This window comes from Spinacia oleracea, chromosome 6 (genome assembly GCF_020520425.1).
Source record: "Spinacia oleracea cultivar Varoflay chromosome 6, BTI_SOV_V1, whole genome shotgun sequence".
NCBI classification, from domain to species: domain Eukaryota; kingdom Viridiplantae; phylum Streptophyta; class Magnoliopsida; order Caryophyllales; family Amaranthaceae; genus Spinacia; species Spinacia oleracea.
The window spans coordinates 140,810,628-140,831,431 of NC_079492.1; the positions used below are offsets into that span (position 1 = coordinate 140,810,628).

Here is a 20,804-nt window from a genome sequence, read left to right on the forward strand (position 1 = left end):
TCCCATTTATAAATTCCAAATTCCACTCAGCTACTCAGATGATTTTCCCATCAAAATTCATGGGATCGAAATTAATACTTCGTATGATTCATAAAACCAAGCGAAACCAAATATTCAAAATCAAATTAATACAATTTCTTAACAATTTATGATTTCCCCTAAAAAAAAATTACGGAGTGTGATTTTAATTTTAATATGAAGTTTAGAAAAATGGTTCAAAATTGTGAAAAGAAGTACCTTAACACGATATGAACCAGACACGGCATTGTTAACACGATAATTAAATGGTTTGAATTAGTTTTAAGGATTTTTCAACTCGTTTATATTTAAAAAGAACATAATTTTCTGCTAAATATGATTCATGTATTCAATTTGTTGTAAAATATTTTCAATAATTCAAATAGCTACTCTTTTCAAACGCTTATCAGTTAAAATTGTTTCTTGAATTGCTAACCACTAAAAGGTACTAGATGATAGCTAACACATACTCTAATATTCCGCACCTAACAACCACTCTATATTTCAACGTCAGTACCTAACAACCATTCCGTATTTCAACGGCCAACGAGTGCAGCTAACACGTACTCTAATACTATGTACCCAAGAACCATTCCGTACTTCAACGTCAGTACCTAACAACAATTCCGTACTTCAAAGGGTGCAACTACGTTAGTACACACGTACTCTAATACTCTTTACCTAACAACCATTTCGTACTTCAAATAGGTGCAGATAGTTGCTATTACAACCACTAGAATAGCCGTGGACTTGTGGTGGTACATTTATACTCCGTCTTTGTTTTGCGAATGAGCCAAGATTTATGTGTACACAAATCTCAATCTTAACCAATAGTCCAAGACATTACCAACTAATCTTACATTTATATTCCATAATAGCCGTATAAGTCCAAGACATTACTGACTAATCTTGCATTTATCTTTTGTATTAGTCGTACTAATGTATTATGCCAATCTTAACCTATATTCAATCGTTGAGTCCTTCATTTTGTTCTTTGTAGTCTCAGATAGCTAACCACACAACACACAGATAGTTCAGCAGCTTCGAGACCTGTTCTCAGTTCCTCACTCCTCAACACACAAAAAATCCCCGACTGAGGAGAGAGAAAATGGAGCACCCAGAGCTTCAGTCACCAGAAAACGAAGATTACGGTGAAGAAGACGCCGCCGTCTACGAGGGCGAGTTTCCCGATGCCGACACTTCCGATGCCACCGCTATCGATGCGGATGAAGATCCTAAATCCCAGGTCTGTTTCTCTTTCTATTTCTCTCTCCTCCTAAATTTCATTCCCCCTTTAGCTCGTTTTTTCCCCTAATTCGTTATTCTGTTTTGAACACCATTGAAATAGAATCTTGAAGATATGAAAAAGAGGCTTGAAGAGCTTGAGGACGAAGCTGGCGCGCTTCGTGAAATGCAGGCGAAAGTCGAGCAAGAGATGGGTATGCCTCAAGGTGTTTATACTTGTGAATAATTTTTTTTTTTTTTGATTTATTGTTGTTCTGCTATTTTATTGTTAATTAGTTAGTTTATCTGATATTTTGATTATTTCAGAGGTTTTTCCATAAAAATTAGGGGTTTTACTGATTGTTTGCGTATTAGATTTAGCAAATTAGATTAGTTGACTGTTTGGTTGGTAGAATAATTTTTGTCTTTAACCAAGCGTAAGCTAATTCACTGGTTTCTTTTGACTCTTTTGGCATGCAATTTGTTACAGTTGATTGAGAAAAAAAGGGTTCTTTACTTATTTCACGATTTAGCACATAAGATAAGAATTTGGACTCAATATAATGTTTGGTTCAAAGGAAAACAGTTTGTATAGAGTTTGTTTTCGTTTGGAATTAGGGTTTGGACTTTATTTTCCATTGTTTGGTTCCATACTAGAAAAGTTAGAGAGAAAAGGAGAAGGTATAGGGGGGGAAAGAGAAGCTTTATTTCTTTTAAAAAGGAGATTTTTAATCCTTGGGAAATGCTTTCAATCTAAGCGTAACGAATTCTAGCGCATAAACTAAGAATTCGAAGTCTTATGTTTGGTTCAGAGGAAATCTTTTTGAACTGAATTTGTTTTTTACAGGAATTAGGGTTTGAACTTTATTTTCCATTGTTTGGTTCCTTGCTAAAAGAAAGTTGAAGAGAAAAGGAAAATTGTAGATGGAGGAAGGTGAGGAATAAGGAGGAAGAGTAGCATGCTTTCTTAAAGGGGAAATCTTTTCTATTGGGAAAACTGTTTTCTGAATTAGGATTTTCTTCTCAAGTTCTCAACCAAACACAGCCTTGAATTTCTGAAACGTTGTAACTGATGGCCGTGATAGGGAACTTTGTTAAATCTCTCCTCCCCAAAAGCTAGTAAATCACGAAGTTGATGTGATTATTGCACTGCATCGAACTATTTCTTTGATAGAAATGTATTGCCTTAACTGCACAAATAATGTATGAGATTATTATTTTCTGTGTATAAGCTGTTAGCTTTGGTAAATCTCTTGGAAATTCGCTCTTTTTTATGTACGGGGAACTGATCATACGTATACTTCCCTCTTTATCCCATGCAATATCCAATGTCCTAGCAGTAGTTGCTACGATTGATGTCTGCAACTTGGTGTGGTTGTGGTGGACGGGAAAAGGGGAAGGTAATTTTTCACGTATTGAAGCGTAACTAAGTTGGTACAGCACATATGCTCTCTGTAATATATGAATTCTCTTTAGATAGATGACGCAATGCTTGAATTTCACAAAGATATTTATTGTGTACTGAATAGTATTATTCAATATCTCTGTCGATGATGATCAATGGCCAGTTAATAGACTTAAACTTTTGTGTTACTTGAAAAGCATCTATCTATCTTTTTCTACAGTGATATTGGTGATCTTTTTATATGAAACTGGTGGATGTTTTGAATATTATTTAATAATTTTATATTTTTCTACATGAAGAATCAACCAGTGCTAATCCAACTCAAGCTGAAAAGGAGGAGGTTGATTCCCGTTCAATATATGTTGGCAATGTGAGGCAATTTCTATCTTCTTGGTATCCCTATTGTTCTTGCTATTGATCATTCTTTAAATCATAAAATGTCGCTGTGTGGAAATGTGCAAGCTTTGATTGGATTTACAATTAATGTGTGTGAATTTTGTAGTTGAGTGTTAATCTAGATTCTTTCTCTCGTTGTACAATAATGCATTAATGGGTGGATTGTGTTTAATCTCACTAAGTTAGCTAGGTAATCTGAGTTATGCAGATAATACAGAGTCGATGCTGGGATTATAACTTCACTGCTTTGCTTTCAAGCATTAGTAGAGTTCGGCTTACTCTTGTTTAAACTCCCTCCATGTGAAAACGACAATCACGTCATTATTTTGGGATGTCTGAAAATTTGTAACATATTCTAGAATAGGAATAGATTATGGTTGGATTTTTCATGCTTTCATTTTAATGGAGTGGTGGAGACAAGATGAGGAAAATGATGGCGGACTCTTTATCACAAGTCATTGGCACAATGTGACAGAAAATCCTTGCAGGGAATTTATAAATCGTCTATGGATGTGTTCCTATGATACTATGATGGTTTGATCTGTAAATGCTATTTATGACTGGGCAGCGAAGGATTTTGGTTTCCATATCCTGTACCATTCTATATTTTTAATGTTTTGTGTGGTAGGACCAAGGATCATGAGGTGGATTTAGCATGATCCATTTGCAGCTTTGGGATAGCTTTTATTACGTATAATATGTTCTGATAAGTCTTCCAAATCTTGCTTCTGTTGTCCAATCTAACCTAGTAGATGTGTCTGGTTCCAAAAAAAAACATACTTAGTAGATGTGTCTTTGTAAGTTGTAACTCACAGAATTTGTGTCTTCTTCTCCTTTCTATCTTCCTGGGGTTTCATTTTCTAAGTGGTGGAGGATAAAATCTTGTTGTAGACCTGCTGGTTTGGAGCTCTGAAGTCAAATGGTGTAACCATGAGCTCTTTAGATGGTGCCCAATCGTTAGCTGGATTTGGGGTAAATATTTGTCTAAAACTATATTTTTACAGATTCAGTCCACATTAGTTTAGGCATAAGTTGGCAGGGACTATTAATTAACATGATCTTGTCTCTTGGAAATGGTCATGGTACAGAATAGTAGATGCAGATATGGAGTTTTTAACTGCTATTTTTCTGTGGAGTGTGGATACCAAGAATATCGTGTAATTATTGCTGGAAAACATCCTGATAAAGAGATTTTTTCAGTTTGCGTTTTTGGTTTGGTGCAATTTGTTTTGTTTTGTACTCCATGTTTGAAATCTTTGAATTGGGTAGAGTGTTAGAAAATGCACAAGTTGATAGTGATGCTAATAGCCTAAGCACAAAGCACAGATATGAGGCTACTTCGTAAAACGATAGTCTCTATGCTGACTATGCATAAAAGCAGGTGGAAACAGTGCATTCTGTCGGAATTAATGCATCCGCTGTGCCTTATTGTGCCTCAACGGCGTCACTTTTTTTTTTTAATAAAAAACTTCCCTTTCTCCTATCCTGTTTAGAGTTCCCCTATAATTAGGATGAGTTCTATTCACCCGATTTTCACTTATTTTTTCCGGAAGTTATCTTAACTTGCCTGAACTTTTGTTTGAACTTATCAAAATTTATTTTAGTTATAAACTGTACTTGGTAGCCCTTACTTTTCTTGAAGTTATCTTATATAAACGTATCTGAATTCAACTAAACTTATTTTTCATGAAATAATGGAAATAAGATGAACACAAAAAGCCTTAGTTTCCTGATTAACCCTCAATCCTGTCGTCCTCCACCACCACCGTCATCTCATCACTTTGAGGTACCATTTGCACCAAACACACAACTATCACTAACGCCCAAATACCACCACCCTCCCATTGTTTGCTCATCGTCACTCACACCACACTTCCAACAATTTAATCTGCAACCTACCCACTACCACCAATTTTAAATTGGACAAAAGTAAATAATAAGAAACTTAATTTGGAAACTGAGTGCGTCGATTGAATTAGGTAACTGGAAGCTCGTAATTAATAAGGGAGTATGTAGTTCTATTTTTGTTAAATTGCTTTCTAGTTCTGGATGAATATGGGGAATTTACTTTTTCCCTTTTCCATTTGTTTTTAGGTTGACTATGCATGTACCCCGGAGGAGGTTCAGCAGCATTTTCAATCATGTGGAACCGTGAACAGAGTGACCATTTTGACAGACAGGTTTGGTCAACCTAAGGGATTTGCTTATGTAGAGTTTGTGGAAGTGGAAGCTGTTCAGCATGCTGTTCTGCTGACTGAGACTGAACTGCATGGTCGTCAGTTGAAGGTATGAACTGTTGTGTGCTTGCTTAATTTGTTTGAATTTTTAACTGTTGTGTTAATTTTATAGTGCTTTTGAAATTTTTGTCTAGGTTTCTGCCAAGAGGACAAACGTTCCTGGGATGAAGCAGTTTCGAGGAAGGCGACCAAGCCCGTATGGAAGTAGACCTAGGAGGCCGTTCATGCCCGGGGCTCCTGTTTTTTCTGCCTATGGTTACGGGTAGGCTTTCTTCTGCACCAGTTATTTAAAAATTTGGATGGATGTTTTGTAATAGAAAACTCACCTTGTTCATTTGAACTTCTTTAGTTCAATTGTAGTCTTAACCCTAATAAGCCATGAATAATCTCCCCTTTCTAATTGCACGATATTGTGTGTTTGGTTCATTAATGTTGGTGTTTTTAGTGCTTCTCATATCTTTGGCGTTTTGTTAGGACCAGATTAGCAATTTGAGAGATCTCTGAAAACAGTTATTCACATGTCTGAGTTTCTTTGTACGTAGCATTTCCCGCTGTTTGGTGTGGTATTACTAGCACTACATAGTACTATATACTTCTTATATTTTATGTAGTTCAAGTGAGCAGAGAAGTTCGAATACTATGTAATTGCATATGACTAAAACTTTAATATAGATCCTATTATCATCCATGGCAGTTCATCTTGTGATACGGAGTACTCGTAAGCTAAAATGCGAGCTTTTAGGTGCTTTAGAATTTGTTGTTGGAGCCAGAACTAATGAATAGTTGTAAGAAAGATCTAATTTCACGAATTCGAGAAATTATGTGGCTTAAGCATTTTCTCAACAATTAGGAAATTTTCTTTGGACTTATCATACTCCGTATTACCTTTGGTTCATGCTTTCGCTGCTTTGTCATTGAGTTTCCTTGAGTTATTAGATGCGAATTTCCTTGACTTATCATACTCCGTTTTACTCCCTCCGTATTTATTTAAGAGATACACTTGCCTTTTCCGGCCGTATTTATTTAAGAGATACACTTGCCATTTTTAGTAATTTATCAACCCCACTATATAATTAAATAATACATTTAATTTACCCACCCCACCTCCCACCTCCCACCCCAAAATGACATGGTCCCCACTTGTTTACTTATTAAAATATCTACCCAATACCACTTGTTTTATTATTTTAATTCATTCAATTCTTTTTTCTTAATACACGTGCCCGGCCAAGTGTATCTCTTAAATAAATACGTAGGGAGTAGTTATTAGAGATTGGGTATTGTAGTTTTGTTCCCCTAGCGGTTGTCTTTCTGTTTTTTCTTTTCCTTTTTACTGTTATCATTACTCGGTTTCTGTCTCTCTGTTTTGTCTGTTTCTTTTTTGTTTATTAATTGCAAGTGCTTATCTTCATAATTTCTCTTTGCTTTTGTAGAAGAACTCCTAGACTCAGGCCTCCAATGCGGTACAGACCATATTGATGGTCAGGTGGATCATTATTCGAAGTCCAAAAGGAAAAAATTTCATGATTTCCAGAATACAAATTTTACAGTAACCAAAGAAATGTTACAGAAGAAGCATTTGTAGCTAATATTATAAATGAAGTGATTGTAAAATGTCCTGTATTTTAAGTTTTGGTTGTTAGATTGTGATTCGACTGCCTTATTCTGATTTCATTTATGATGTTCGTGTATTTGATTAAAGCAAAACACATCTGCTGTGGTTTGCAGGGATCTTGAAGGTGTATAAGTACTAGCGAAAATGAGTAAACAATTACAACAGTTTTGTTGTCAACATCCTCGGATTTTTTTTTACCTAACTTATTACTTTTAGGCGGAACATATATCATTTGCTTTTGATTTAGTACTTTAATTAGCTTCTGTTGGTAAGAGCAGGATATTTAAGTCGTTTTTTTGTGTGGTGCAAATGAGCCACAAGGGCGGGGAATGAGAATCGATCCCAGGATCACCTGAAATCGGAATGAAAGCTCTAACCAACTGAGCTATCCATCACTCTCAGGATATTTAAGTCGTGAAGTTACAAGAACAACATTTTGGATTTTCAGACAATGGACAAAAAAAAGTTCAAGCTCATTGCTAATCAAACTTAAATACTAGTTCCAATGCATTATACAAAAAATTGGGTACAAATTATATTACAACATTATTACAGGTTGTGTTTAGTCGTTCATACACAATGGTAGCATTTCATATTTGTCATAGCGAAAATGGCTTCCTGTATACGTCAAATCCTTCATTGGCAGATAATTGTGGTTCCTGCACCGGAGCAAAAACGTTACTACTTGAAATACTACACATAATCCACCCTAACATAGGAGAAGGCGGAAACTGTAAATGTGGTCATATGTTATTATATACCGAGTTTAAGTTTACAGAGTATCACTGTAAGGTGGATCGATACAAAAAGGTTGAAAATACTAAATTCATGTACCTTACTGTTGCCGAATCCCTAAAGTTGGGAAAAGTAACAATGTTATGTAATTTGCATGAAAAGGAAAGGTGAATATTGCTAGATTTGCTAGTGGTTATAACTTATAAATTATAACCCCTTCAATTGCTAACGAGATGGGAACTTCTACCTATGTTACTCTCGATGATCTGTGCAGAATGGCTAAAGAGAAAGGAACTACCAAAACCGCTGCAAGTAAAAACCATACTAAACTTCAAGATCGAAAAGGTGACCAATCTTTAGTTCCATCCAAGCAATTTGGTTTGTTTAGAGGAAACAAGACCAAGAAGGTGCAGCAAAAATCGAATGAAGATATTTCTACGAAAAACTAAGGCAACAGAGCTAAGAATATCAAGTGCTACAAGTGCCAAGAGATAATCCATTTATCAAAGTGAATAGCGGAATAAAAGGGTGATGAGTCGAATGATTGGCGTCATCATGAACAACAAGAGGAAGAAAAGAAAGAAAGGGAGGAAGAACTTTAGAAACATAAGGCTTTGGTTCCATCGAAATTGCTTCATGCAAATCTAAACCTTTCTATGGAAAACCAAAATTTTTTGATCCAAGAGTAAAGGGTGGAAACAGGAAGGGATTCAGTCATTGGTAGTTGTGTTCTTGACCTTGTAGGCATGTACTAATGTAGTCTACTAAAGCTTTGTTTAATGGTTAAATAATTCCTAATATGACTCATTATTCTAAAGTACACAAGCTTCTATGGTTAATAGGAAATACCAAAGTTGAGGTCAAGAAGCAGGATAGGATCAAATATTAAAAAAGCAGTTTATTTTCCATTTTGACATTCGAAAAACAAGCAAGAAGAAGAGTTATGTGGGAACAAGTATTTGAAAGATGTATCCGATATTTTTGTGGGTAACTTGACAGTTAATGCGACAAAAAAACAGGAACATGATTCCTTTTTCCTTCACGATAACAACAAAGAACATATATGTGGATTCCCATATTGTTGGGTGTAAGTATTGGATTGATTTGGCATGTGGATTAGCATGAAATATCACTTGGGTGCCAAGGTCAAATTCCGCGTGCAAGCTGGATAATAGAAAGAAGAGCAGCAACTCATCCTGACACCGCGATGGCATAGGCTAAATGGATGTGAATTAGTAGGCTCTGCACAGGCGTGTCATGGGATGTATGGATGTGCATCAGGTTCAGACACCTTAATTCATACACTTGTGTGGAAATAATTTTAGGATCTTGTTTTACCGACTTTGCTTTGCTTATTTTCGACAGTTTTGAGGATGAATCAGATCTTTAAGGATCTAGAAGGCCTTGATCTCATTTCAGTTTATTTTCTTTCATATAGTCCGTTTCCAAAATAAATAAATATCCTTTGTTTTAGGCCTACAACAGTCCTAAACTCCTCAGTAGAAATAATATCAGGGGTGCAAGTCTTGTTTACGAGTAACAATTAAAAATTACTCCGTATATGGCAAATTAGTTTGGCTTTCTTCTTTACTTGTGTGAGTGAAGCGAATTCTTAGAAACAATTGCATTAGTGAGTGAAGGTAGTGTAAGGTGTTGTTTGGTTCACATAGGAAGTAGAATTTCACATGAAATGCAAATTCATAGGAAATGAGTTCCTTAATTAAATTCATGGGAACTTCCTAAAGTTGTTTGGTTAATAATGTGGTAAGCAAATTCCTCATTTTATGGGAAGTTGAAATTCCAAGGAAGTTTCACTTCCCCCATTTCATCAAAATTTTGTCAACCAAAACAACTCACAGACTTTGCAATTCCTAACAATTCTAACTTCCCATGTTTTTGTATGCCAACCAAACAACACCCTAAGTTTTATTTTAGAATTATTCAGCTAGGTAGGCAATCAAAACCTACTTGAAGATTCCATACCCAATCTGAATTCAAGGTGAGTGAATCCTAGATATTAGGATAGGATTTCTTACATACTCCGTATTCAATTATTCATATATACTATGTTAGACGAGAAAATTTATTTACACCTACAAAATAGGTATGTTATTGTCAAATAAGTAAAGCAGATAACGATTGTTTCTCTGATAATAATGACGGAAAGGAACTCATACCTGTCTCAAACCAGCACCACTTCCTCCAGTCAATAGCATGGTAAGAAGAGATGTAACGACACCACCACCACCTCCAGAAGTAGTATCAGTATTACGAATAGCAGCACGCATAGCATTAAGAATGCTCCCGTAAGTACTTGCATGTCCTTTCTCAATTGCCTGGATGAAACAGTAAGTCATTGCTCCTGTTGACGTTACCTTAGATAAAGCCTGCATACCAAATATTTTGTAACTTGAGTAATACTCCACTTTTTCACTCTTATATATTCTAATGAAGTTCATTGAACTTCGAAACAGATTCAAGCATGTGCTTCTTACCGAAGTATCAGCAGATGTTTGATTGTCGTCACAGCCACTGAAGGAAATTACCTCGCCACCACTAGTACCTTTCCATCTACCTGATCTAGGGCGATGGTCCTCCCATACATACTGCCCACTCCTGCCATAATAGACTAGTTAGATATACCATTTATTTTGGGATGGTTTTCATTATACATGTCATAAACATATGGCTCCTTTACGTTCTATTTACCACACATTAAACGGCCTATAATGCTAACAACAACTTTTGTGTAAGACAGCCTTACCGAAAAGACCGCTTTGGTTGCTTAACTAATTGGTTCTATTGCTTAACTAATTGGTTTCAGTGCTTAACTAATTAGTTGCAGTGCTTACTAACTTAACTTATATGACACCAAGATGGTATTTTGTGTAAGACTGCCTTATATAAAAATTTGTATAGTGCTAAAGCCTTTTTGGACTTGAAATTTACCCCTCAAATTCAAACCTCCAATCTCCTAAAGTCTAGTTAATTAGGATGTTTCAGCGGTAAGAATACAATCAACACAGTGGTAATTGAAATTCAAGTCTTGTCAAACTATTGCTAAGTTTTTTTTTTCTAATTGCAGGCGATATTCGGAAAACTGAAACAAACAGGTAGTAAACAAAAAAAAAACTTAAAGTTGGAGGTGGAGGTGGAGGTGGCTTCCAAGCAAGAGCAGAAGGACTAACCCATTCATCCTACAAAGAAATGGCAAGTCCAACATAGTGCCACTATGGCAAGCATCAATAATAGCATGAAGTTTAGCACCACGAGGAAGAGGTTTAACAAGCGTGTCATTGATCTCATCATCTACGATCATCCCTTTAGTGACAAAGTCCAAGGGACAGAGAGTCTCGTCATAGCCATCCACTTCATCTCCGTTGTAGTTCCTCTGCTGTGAACCATGCCCAGAGTAGTGAAATACTAGCGAGTCACCTGCACGACATCCTGCTACAAGCCAAGCCATTCCCATCCTAATATTCTGTTTCGTAGGAATCCTGTATGGATCTCGTTCTTCTTCTGCAAAGTAGCTTTCAAACGGGGAATCAGATTGTGAACTGTTAGCAATCTTAGCATTAATTGCTACATATCAATTTCCCCATTAGGTAAAGTAATTCACATGCTCAAAATTACTGCCTTATTGTAATGACAAAGGGAAACAGTGGTGCAAGAAGCAACTTAATGTGTCAAAGGCAGGCAAACAGCTTTCTGAAATGCCGGAGAAGATTACAAGTAATCAAACGAAAAACTTACAGCAGGTATCACACACCAAGAACTTGAAATATCAATATGCCTTTGCTTGACTCCACCGGAGTTTCTAGGAGAGATATAAATGATACTTTGTAACATTTGAATAGAAACTAATAACCCTCTTTTTAAGATCCTACCAGGATAAATGCCAATCAGGAGGAATGAAAACATAACATAAATGTACACCTTGTCGTCGAACAGATAGATAAATGGAAGAAAAATCCACAAACATTACAGTACTTTAGTAATGTGTGGATACTCCATCTTAATGATCTTCCATAGCGAAAATGATAAAGGTCGCAACATGCAACCTTTTAGCCGTGTCACAATTGATATGTTTATGTGTCATGATTTAAATTGGAAACTAAAAAAATATTCTAATTTGTTACATAAAACTAGAAAAATCTTAATATTCTAATTTGTTTCCTTTTTCATATCGACTACCTTATTTACGTATTTTCATAGTAAAATATTCTAATAACGCATAAACTACGTGACACCTATATGTACCGATTAAACTCCGACACATAAAATTGCGGCAACTAAATGTTGTCCTAACTTGGGACCTTTACCATCACACCATCCATAGACCCCCCAGTAATCACAATTCTATAACCTGACGAACAGACATTGAACCCTTGAGTTAAAACTTCTCTATCTACCAAATAAGCCAAACAAGTTCAAGACACTTTCAGCATTTTAATTACCAATGTATTCTTTCAGCAATTTTCAAAGAATCAAATTTTCTTTTTGCAAACAATCGGTTTCTGAATTCTTCCCTTAAATTGTTCAATCAATACACCTACTCCGCAATCAATTAAATTAAACAATAATTGATCAGAATTTCTCTCCCCCCAAAAAAACCTACAATTGATCAGAGTTGAAATCAAAATTTAAATGATCAAATGAAAAACCCCCCAACAAAACACGAAACTACCAAGAATTGAAAACACCCAGAAAAAAGATTAAAAAGAGGGAAAATTAGCATCCAATCAAATGAACAATTCCAAGAAACACAAAATTGCCAAAAATAGAAAAAACCCAGAAAAAAATAAAGCACGGAGTAAAATAAAATGAGGGATAAAGAGTGATACCAGTGAGCATAAGGATCTCATTTTCTGGGAATTTGAAGCGATGAATAAGCAAATACTTCATACACTTTGCATCATTTATACAACCCTTTAGCTCATATCTGGACTTCCTGTATGTAATCCCAACAATCAACGCCTTCTTCCGCCCTGTTGAAGACGGCGGTGCACGACCTCCTCCGTGGTAAGAAGAAGAAGAAGAGGAAGGCGGCGCCGCCGGAGCACGTGGTGGTGGAGGGTAGTAGGAATAAGGAGGAGGAGGGAGTGAGCGGGGATCAGGACGGATATGGGTGATGGCGCGGCAAAGGGCACAGCGGATTGAGGTGGCTCCTGGTGGGAGTTGTAGTGGGGTCTTGCAGTTTGAGCAGTCAACTAACAATGGCATGCTGTTTTTTTAGGATGGAACTTTTATGTGGTCAGACTTTCTTCGATTTACGCGTAGTCGGTCTTATTACAGAGCAGAAATGGTGGAAGAAAGAAAGGAAGAGAAGAGGTGATGAAAATTGAAGAAGATGAAGATGAAGATGGTGGGAGGGGAGAGTCAACCGGAAGGAAGGTGAGAAGGAGGGAACAAGTTTCCAAGCTCCAACTAACCACCTTAAAGTGGAAGTTTTGGTTCCAAATGATGTCGTGTTTTTGTTCTACACTTTATGGCATTTTGTTCCTTTGTTGGCCGATACGGTCAAATACCATTCTAACATGACTTCAGCTATGTAATATGTACGACTGTATTGAGAATTTGACCTATGTTTTGTTCCGTTCTAAACTTATTTATCCAATAAAAATAAACTTATCTTGGGCTTAAAAAACAAAGACAAAGGGCGATGAACCTATGATAAAGGTAGCAAATTGTAATAATATTTAGTTGTCATAATTTTACGTGTTGGAGTTTAATTGGTACCTAATACATATAGGCGCCACATAGGCTATGCGCCATCGGAATATTTTTAATATCAATGTAATATTTTTACTATGGAAATGTGTAAATAAGGTATTCGATATAAAAAAGAAAATAAATTAGATTATTACGGAGTAATATTATTCACCTTTTTTTAAAACATGTATAATAGATTATATCATTTAAATCATGACATATAAACATGCAATGTCATCAATGTGACACGGTTTAAAGATAACATGTTACGACATTTATCATTTAAAAAAATATATTATAATAACACTTATTTTATTAGGTGGAACAAAACGTAAGTCTGAGATGCAGATACGATAGCTAATCAAATTCGACATGTAAATATTTCAGAATGGCGAATCTCACAGTCGACCATCGGCCCAACTTAATTTGATAACAATCGACACAATACCAATTAAGTCATATACGTTATTGAAAGCGATGGTGGGAAAAGCCGTTTAGGATGACAAATTCCAGTTTCGATTCAGGGCACCCTAACTTTTTGCTCACCTTCAACCTTAGTCATGAGTCATGACTCATGAGCAAGATACTCTTCAATGACCCATAAATTGATTCAAACCAAACCCGATATTTACCACGTATTTATTAGTCCAGTCCAGCCCAGCCCAGCCCAGCCCAGTTAACCCCTTCTCGATCCAAAAAATAAGGCCCTTTGAATGGTTGGTAGAGTGGACACATTACATGTAAACGTATGGATGGGAATGGGAAGTATGCTGTGTGGCCCAGCCCATAAGAATAATTAAAAGCTCTGCCTCCAATCAATACTAAGTTACTAACTATGAGATCGTGACCATATTAGAAAAATTTGTGTGTGTTTATTTTCTTTTTATTCCTTTCTTTATCTTGGTAGACTAGTAGGTAAGAAGAGTTACGTTGCTTATCCCGAAAAAAAATGTGTTCGTGGGAAAACCTCCATTATATTCTTGTGTTTATATTCATGTACTTTCTGTTTTTGTTTTATCATCAATATACCTCATGTCCTCATGGCTCAAGCCTCATGCATTATGTATTGAAAGTTTGATGATTTAAGCTTATGACAAAAAAAAAAAGTTTGATGATGAAATTGAAAGTGGAACGATCAAAGCTCAAAGTAGGCATAATGTGACGTCATACTCAACTTGGTCATTCAATTTATTTATCTATTCATTTTTAAAAGATATTTTATTTTTCTTTTTTAACCGAGCGTGTACATCTTGTTATAGTTGTTAGTTAAAATTAGAAGGTGACGAAAGATGAAATAAAATTAATTAAACTAAATAATTAACGAAACTAGCTAATTTTAATTAGTTAGCAATAGTAGTAGTACTCTAGATATAAAATTGGGGTACTTAATTACCTCCATAATTATGAAATTCCTGCCTAAATTACAATTATTATTTCTCTAGTAAAATTTAAGCCAAAAAACTGAAGAAACTTCATAAAGTAAAAAAAAAAAAAAAAAAAACTAGTTAAGTACTACTACTCCATTCATATAAAATCTTATGACCCCGGCAAAATCATGGGCAGGGTGGCAGGGTGCTACTTCCCAAAAACACGATTAATTATATACTCTCCGCGCTACATAAAATTTTACCTCATACGTATTCGTTGAAGTGCTAAGTAAGCAATTACTCTATATCCAATCAACATTAGTGCCAACACACAAACATCCATCCACAAATTAGTGAGGCCCATTGATTTAACGGCAGGAACATCAATAACTCTGCAGTAGTCCCATTTTCCCATCTTTAAGCAAGGGTACGTATCATTTTCTTGGTATTGTACACCAAGTAGCAACTTGTAACAATAGTAACTATAACTCAAGTACTTTAGCCACACAATGAAAGGAGGGATTTGTTGAACATAGTAGCCGCCGGCGATTAGGAACACGAGGGTTGTAACCGAGGCCAAGGTGGTCGCCGGTTTGATGTCCATAAGTATGGCGCCGATTGCGAGCCCTAGGCTTTGTGCAACAAGGACATTGTAAAGGACAACAACTAGGGATAGTATAAAAATGTATGGGTTTGCCTTTAGTCCACCCATCCAATATATTATGAACACAAAGGCCGTTGGCAGGGCTAACTCCAAGGGTAAATCTCCTATTGTTCTTGCTAAGAAGTATGAAGAGAGTTTGTACATTCCCGAGGTGCGTTCTTTGATTAACATTCTTCGCTCTTGTGGAAAGGTGAAAACCGCATTGTATAAGGGGTAAAAACCCCAAAATACGGAAAAGAAGAAAATTAAGGCAACCTGCACGATATTACATAAAGATATTAAATTTCGTAAGATAAATAAGTACTTAAATGATTGTACAATTTACTTTGAGGCAATGCAGACGACGTTAATGCTAAACTGACGTGTTTTAAACATAAGTGTACCAGCGTAGGCGCGTACGTGTTTTTAACACGGGAGCACCATCCTCGGTGCTCCCTGAATTGGCGCACCCGCGCACCATTGCCACCATAGAATAATTTGCAGAGAATTGAAAGGTAAATAAGAAGCACCTTATCAAAAGTTCAAATCATATCATGTAGTACTATACTTTATATCTCGAACAACTTTCACTTCTTAACTTAGAAAAAGTAACTTTTTTCGTACATTTTACCTTTTTATTCCCACTTACAAAGTTAACAAAAGTACATCACTTCAGTAGGTAATTTCCAATCACATGCAATTTCATTAGTATTCACAAATTGCCTAAAAAGTGAAGAGCTAAAATGAAAATCGATATTAGCTAGTTACGTAGTATATACTTAAGAAATAAGTTTACAAGATTAGCATCTTATAACTATACTGATAATTTTGTTTACTGTACTAATTAGAAAACAATAGTTAAAGTAAAAAAATTTGGACCACAAATTTTTGTCATATTAGATTGAGGTACCTAAATTATTATTTTATGTGTGAACTGTGAAAGGAGGTAAGGTGAAGGTCATAAGAGGGGATGACGTGAAAAATCCCTCCTATAATTAAGTTGGTGAGATTCGACTCGTAGTTTACAAATCTCCCACCTAAATTAGTTAGGGAATAGTTAGGTTATGTTCTGTTTATCTTTTTTCCGCTTATAAATTTAAATAAAATCAAATATGTTAAGTTCAGTTACGGAGTAGATAGAGATCACGTCAAACCTCCTATCTCAATAGAAATTAAGCAATAAAAAGTAAAATTAATTAAGAGGAAGCTTACTCTATCTTCAATGTGGGATTCTGGGGTGTGCCACCATAGGAGCCCACCAAGTGTTGCTACACTTAAGACTTGAAAGATTCTGAGCCTATTAAATGCTTCAAATCTCCTTTCTTTCATTCCTCTCTGTAGCAATACTTTGAATTGATGCCACCAACTTGTGCACCATTGTTCTCCTCTTATGTCTTTCCCTAATTAATTAACATAATAATAATACTTTATCATTAGATAACATTTATAATTATTGCTCATGTCAAACCAAAAACATAGATAAAGACCGAACATTGTTAGTGTTATTTAACATTATTTGTCCAAGTGTCAGACTCGATTATATATGTACGTTATGAAATATGAAATTAATTAGTTATTTTCGGTTCCATACATATGAAGTGAGCGTTGATTAAGTGTCCTATTTACCCTGATTGTAGTGTTTGAGGATCTGACACAAGTGTTTGAAGTGTAATGAAAAGTGGGAGTAGCATAGGCAGCTGCTAGCTAGACAATATATTGTGTAGTTCCTGTTCATTATTATAATACTATATATGCAAAACAACTAGCTAGGTCTTAAAATCAATTGAGGTTGGCATGCGTGGTTAAGGGTCTCTTGCTTCTTAACCAAGGTCTTGGGTTCGAGCCTTGAGTATGAAAAATATCTCAATTGGGAGGAATGCTGCCGATTGAGATATCCATCCAAACTCCCGCAGGAGATTAGTCCACTCGTCAAAGGCGGTGGGAACTCCTCGTAGTAGAACAAAAAAATTGAAATTAAAGGGTGTGGGTTTATACTTGTTGTGTTAGAACCATCTTTCTTCCAAGAATTAGTAGCCGTCTCCAAATTGCAAAGTTCAGCCTTCAATGTTGTTGATATGTTCTTTTCATAGGCACAAATAAGAGCTTCCCTCACTTGTTTCTTCTCTTTCTCCATGTTCTCACCTTGTTCCATTGCATGCTTCGACTCCGGCCCGATTCCTAAAAAAAAAAAGTATATTAAAAAAATAAGAAAAAGTTGAAAGAAAAAGATTAACTTTAAGCACAACTTGCTAATATTGTTACTTAGTACTTTTTAAATATGATTTCTAGCATAATTATGACTGTCAAGCATTACTTAGACAATCCTAGTTAAGTAAAAAGTGAAGCAAGTAAAGGTGGAAAATAAAATGTTAGACTTAATAATCATGATGGTTGTGTATACAAGTTTTAATTAAATTAATATGAAACTAATTAAGGTTAATGAGAGTTTATCATGATGCTAGCAAATTGTTAACCTTAGCACATACTCCCTCCGTTCCAAAATGTTTGTTACATATTCCTTTTAGGTTGTTTCAAAATGTTTGTTACATGGGGGAATCTTTCCTTTTATAAACTTATTATAATATTATTTTTTGTGCCAACTTTTAATTTTAATTGGTCCAATTTTTTCAACCCATTAAATTTCTTTACAATTTCCCAAGTATGTTAAGTTAGCAATCTTTGTGCTTTTCCATTATTGGTTCATTTTGATAAATAAAACAATCTTATTGGTTGTTGTAATTATTAGTGGATTGAGGTTTTACTTGGTTTATTTTTTTAATAAAAAACCAAAAGAATCTTTATTATACGTTAATAAATGTGCAAAAGTCCAAACGTAACAAACATTTTGGAACGGAGCGAGTAATAAAACGGGTGGGGTCATCTTTTGAAGGTTAGTGGGCTAGTCCTAATTCCTTCTTCCACTTCCACATTTGTAAGTAAAGTTACAATGATGAATGATCATTCATGATCACTTCCACCACTTTGAGGATAGTATAGTAGGCCATAAAGCTTACCCCAATCATAATTGAAGTACTATTAAAATTATTGATTCCCCACTTTTCTTTTTAATATCAGCTTTAATTGTTAAGATTAGATGAGTAATTGTCTTAAACAATAATTCCATTTATTTAACTTAGTTTTTTTTTATTTTTTTTTTTTTTTTTTTTTTTTTTTTTTTTTTTATGGTGTGGAGAGAGTCCCAACATGAAAATGACGTAGACGAGATTTGATCTGCATGGATACCACTCCCATGATTTTAACAAACTAAACTATACAATTTGTAAATCAAAGTTTATGTTAGCTTACCACTAGCAAGGTCGAGGAGGAGATCGGCGGGATTAATTGTTAAGGAGGTAGAGAATCCGTTAGAGGAGAAATATTCCAGAGCGGAGGAGGCAGACCCATAATAAATAGGCCTGCCCTCGGATAGAAGAACCACCTTGTGGAACATGTGGTAAAGACGGCTAGACGGTTGGTGGATAGTGGTGATGACGGTCCGTCCACCCTCAGCAAGGCCCTTGAGGGTGGTCATGATCCTCAACGCCGTGGTTGAATCCAATCCCGAAGTAGGTTCATCTAACAACATCAAGCTTGGGTTAATCAACATCTCTTGGCCTATGCTCACTCTCTTTTTCTCTCCACCCGAGATGCCCCTTACTAGTGGGCCCCCAATCATGCTATTCCTAACACGGGTTAGGCCCAACTCAGCTACCACGCGTTCTACCTGGCCCACTTTAACTTCGTGGGCCAGGGAACTTGGTAGCCTTAAAAGAGCAGTAAACAATAGTGTCTCAAATACAGTGAGGTGAGGGTATAAGACATCGTCTTGAGCTACAAAGCCTGTCCGTCTCTTAGTCACACCGGAGAATGGTTGGCCGTTGTATGTGATTTTACCGCTCAGTAACTTTCCACCAATCCTTCCACCGAGAGCGGTAAGTAGGGTGGTTTTACCGCTTCCTGATGGGCCCAGCATGGCTAATATTTCTCCAGGACATACCACTCCACTTACCCCATTTAGAATGGTCTTTTCCTTGCATTTTTCACCTTGCAACTTAACCTTGTACACCACCTCCTCAAACTAAAATAAATTAACCAAAAAAAGAAAATTAGGCTTAAAAAATGTTTAGTAGTAACATAATCAAATCAAAGATGTTCTAAAGATATACTCCCGTCTCTTTTTGTTCTTCAGTAAAAAAAAGTCAAACTAGGAAGAACAAACAGAGACGGATAGAGTATAAAGTTGTACATATTTTTTTTTTAGTACGTAACGTGTTAAGAGAGTCTGTTTCCAAAAAACCCGAAAGAAAGATAAAATGAAAAACCTTTAACGCGATAGGGAAAACGGGCTCCAACATGGTGGCGGGAAGATCTTGAAGGGTGGTTATAATGTTATTGCAGCCGTTATTAGGCTTTTGAGTTATTATGCAGTTGAATGGCATATATAGCTTTTGTAGTGTTCTTTAATTTAAATTTAGAGAGAATAAGAGAAAGAGAGAGAGAGAGAAAGAAGATTGGTGTTGGATGCCCAAAGTGAAGAGAGGGACGGATGTAAGTATATATAGTGAGTGAGTGTGAAAAAAGGGGGCGCTAAGAGGATTGCTTTGTTAGTTAATTAATTAGTTTGTTGTGTGAGAGAGTTGATCAACATATATATAGCTAATTAAAGAGATCAAGTGTCAACTAAGTTAAGTTTATACTAGTCTTGCTTATTGGGGTCTTACGACAACCTTTCAGTATAACTTATTATTCAAACGTGTAAGGTGGCACCATATAAGGCGTCGTTCAGATCAAGTTTGATTTAAGATGATTCGATAACACGTATTACGTATATCTATATTTCGAATATATAAAAAAATAAATCAATATTTTTCATATTATTAATTTTTTAGTTGATTTGATTCAGGCTGGCGGATTTTGATTCAGTTCCTAATGTTTATTTACAATTATAGAATATTTAAAATCAGATCATCATGTTCTTAAATCCGCTAGTAAGAGTAACAGTTAATTTCGTTAATTTAGTTAAAACTGTTTTTTTTCCAAACACAACCCTAGGACACTTCTTTTGCTTCTTTATTTGATGCTAAAATATTATTCTTATATTTATATTCTAATTATTATCTAAATCGAATTTTTAGGCCCCTAGAAGAATTCTTTAAATTTTTTGGCCGAAAGGTTAGTATATATTATATCCTAATACATGATAAATGTAACCATCTAAACATATTCTAGATTGTGATTATTAGAATCCACTAGATTTGTTTTTGGGGGTAAACAATTGGTAGTGATGAGTTTATCTCTCTAGCTAGATAGTCTAATCTTTTGTTTGTTCAATCACAATCTAACGCCTTTTGCCTCTAACTCTTGTCGCAAAATATTCTTTAATTTGTTCACTCGTCCATTCAATTTTATAGTCTCTTTCAAATTTTTCAAACCAATTCGTGTGATATGCAAG

General features: G+C 35.6%; 3 protein-coding genes across 6 annotated transcripts; 1 reads left to right on the forward strand and 2 right to left on the reverse strand.

Annotated features, from left to right (window-relative positions):
• The first annotated feature begins 1,005 nt into the window (after nt 1–1,005).
• On the forward strand, nt 1,006–7,121 carry LOC110788328 (polyadenylate-binding protein 1). Of its 4 annotated transcripts, none has more exons than XM_056830644.1 (7): nt 1,006–1,264; nt 1,367–1,469; nt 2,947–3,017; nt 3,935–4,015; nt 5,138–5,329; nt 5,415–5,542; nt 6,714–7,121. In XM_056830644.1, exons 1-7 carry the CDS (start codon nt 1,127–1,129, stop codon nt 6,757–6,759), a joined length of 759 nt encoding a protein of 252 aa, XP_056686622.1. In that variant the 5' UTR covers nt 1,006–1,126; the 3' UTR covers nt 6,760–7,121. The 4 variants fall into 4 exon arrangements, with proteins under 4 accessions (XP_056686622.1, XP_056686623.1, XP_021848650.1 ...); XM_056830645.1 differs by having other exon boundaries at nt 1,007–1,264; nt 1,367–1,457; XM_021992958.2 differs by lacking the exon at nt 3,935–4,015 and having other exon boundaries at nt 1,008–1,264.
• Nucleotides 7,122–7,347: 226 nt separating this feature from the next.
• LOC110788326 (metacaspase-1) lies at nt 7,348–13,095 on the reverse strand. The gene is made up of 5 exons (XM_021992957.2): nt 12,475–13,095; nt 10,819–11,149; nt 10,126–10,246; nt 9,808–10,017; nt 7,348–7,554 (listed from the first exon to the last, which is right to left on the reverse strand). Exons 1-5 carry the CDS (start codon nt 12,851–12,853, stop codon nt 7,495–7,497), a joined length of 1,101 nt encoding a protein of 366 aa, XP_021848649.1. The 5' UTR covers nt 12,854–13,095; the 3' UTR covers nt 7,348–7,494.
• Nucleotides 13,096–14,676: 1,581 nt separating this feature from the next.
• LOC110788329 (ABC transporter G family member 14) lies at nt 14,677–19,938 on the reverse strand. Its single transcript, XM_021992961.2, has 5 exons — nt 19,675–19,938; nt 18,659–19,430; nt 17,348–17,530; nt 16,565–16,752; nt 14,677–15,628 (listed from the first exon to the last, which is right to left on the reverse strand). Exons 1-5 carry the CDS (start codon nt 19,789–19,791, stop codon nt 14,969–14,971), a joined length of 1,920 nt encoding a protein of 639 aa, XP_021848653.2. The 5' UTR covers nt 19,792–19,938; the 3' UTR covers nt 14,677–14,968.
• Nucleotides 19,939–20,804: the final 866 nt, after the last annotated feature.

Coding starts and splice junctions, on each gene's coding strand:
- LOC110788328 (XM_056830644.1), top strand. CDS start 1,127: ATGGAGCACCCAGAGCTTCAGTCACCAGAAAACGAAGATTACGGTGAA. Junction 1,265..1,366: donor ATGAAGATCCTAAATCCCAG/GTCTGTTTCTCT, acceptor CCATTGAAATAG/AATCTTGAAGATATGAAAAA. Junction 3,018..3,934: donor GTTCAATATATGTTGGCAAT/GTGAGGCAATTT, acceptor ATCTTGTTGTAG/ACCTGCTGGTTTGGAGCTCT.
- LOC110788326 (XM_021992957.2), bottom strand. CDS start 12,853: ATGCCATTGTTAGTTGACTGCTCAAACTGCAAGACCCCACTACAACTC. Junction 10,018..10,125: donor AAACATCTGCTGATACTTCG/GTAAGAAGCACA, acceptor TTTGGTATGCAG/GCTTTATCTAAGGTAACGTC. Junction 7,555..9,807: donor GTGGTGCTGGTTTGAGACAG/GTATGAGTTCCT, acceptor GCTCCGGTGCAG/GAACCACAATTATCTGCCAA.
- LOC110788329 (XM_021992961.2), bottom strand. CDS start 19,791: ATGCCATTCAACTGCATAATAACTCAAAAGCCTAATAACGGCTGCAAT. Junction 19,431..19,674: donor TTTTCCCTATCGCGTTAAAG/GTTTTTCATTTT, acceptor AATTTATTTTAG/TTTGAGGAGGTGGTGTACAA. Junction 16,753..17,347: donor AGATGGTTCTAACACAACAA/GTATAAACCCAC, acceptor TTAATTAATTAG/GGAAAGACATAAGAGGAGAA.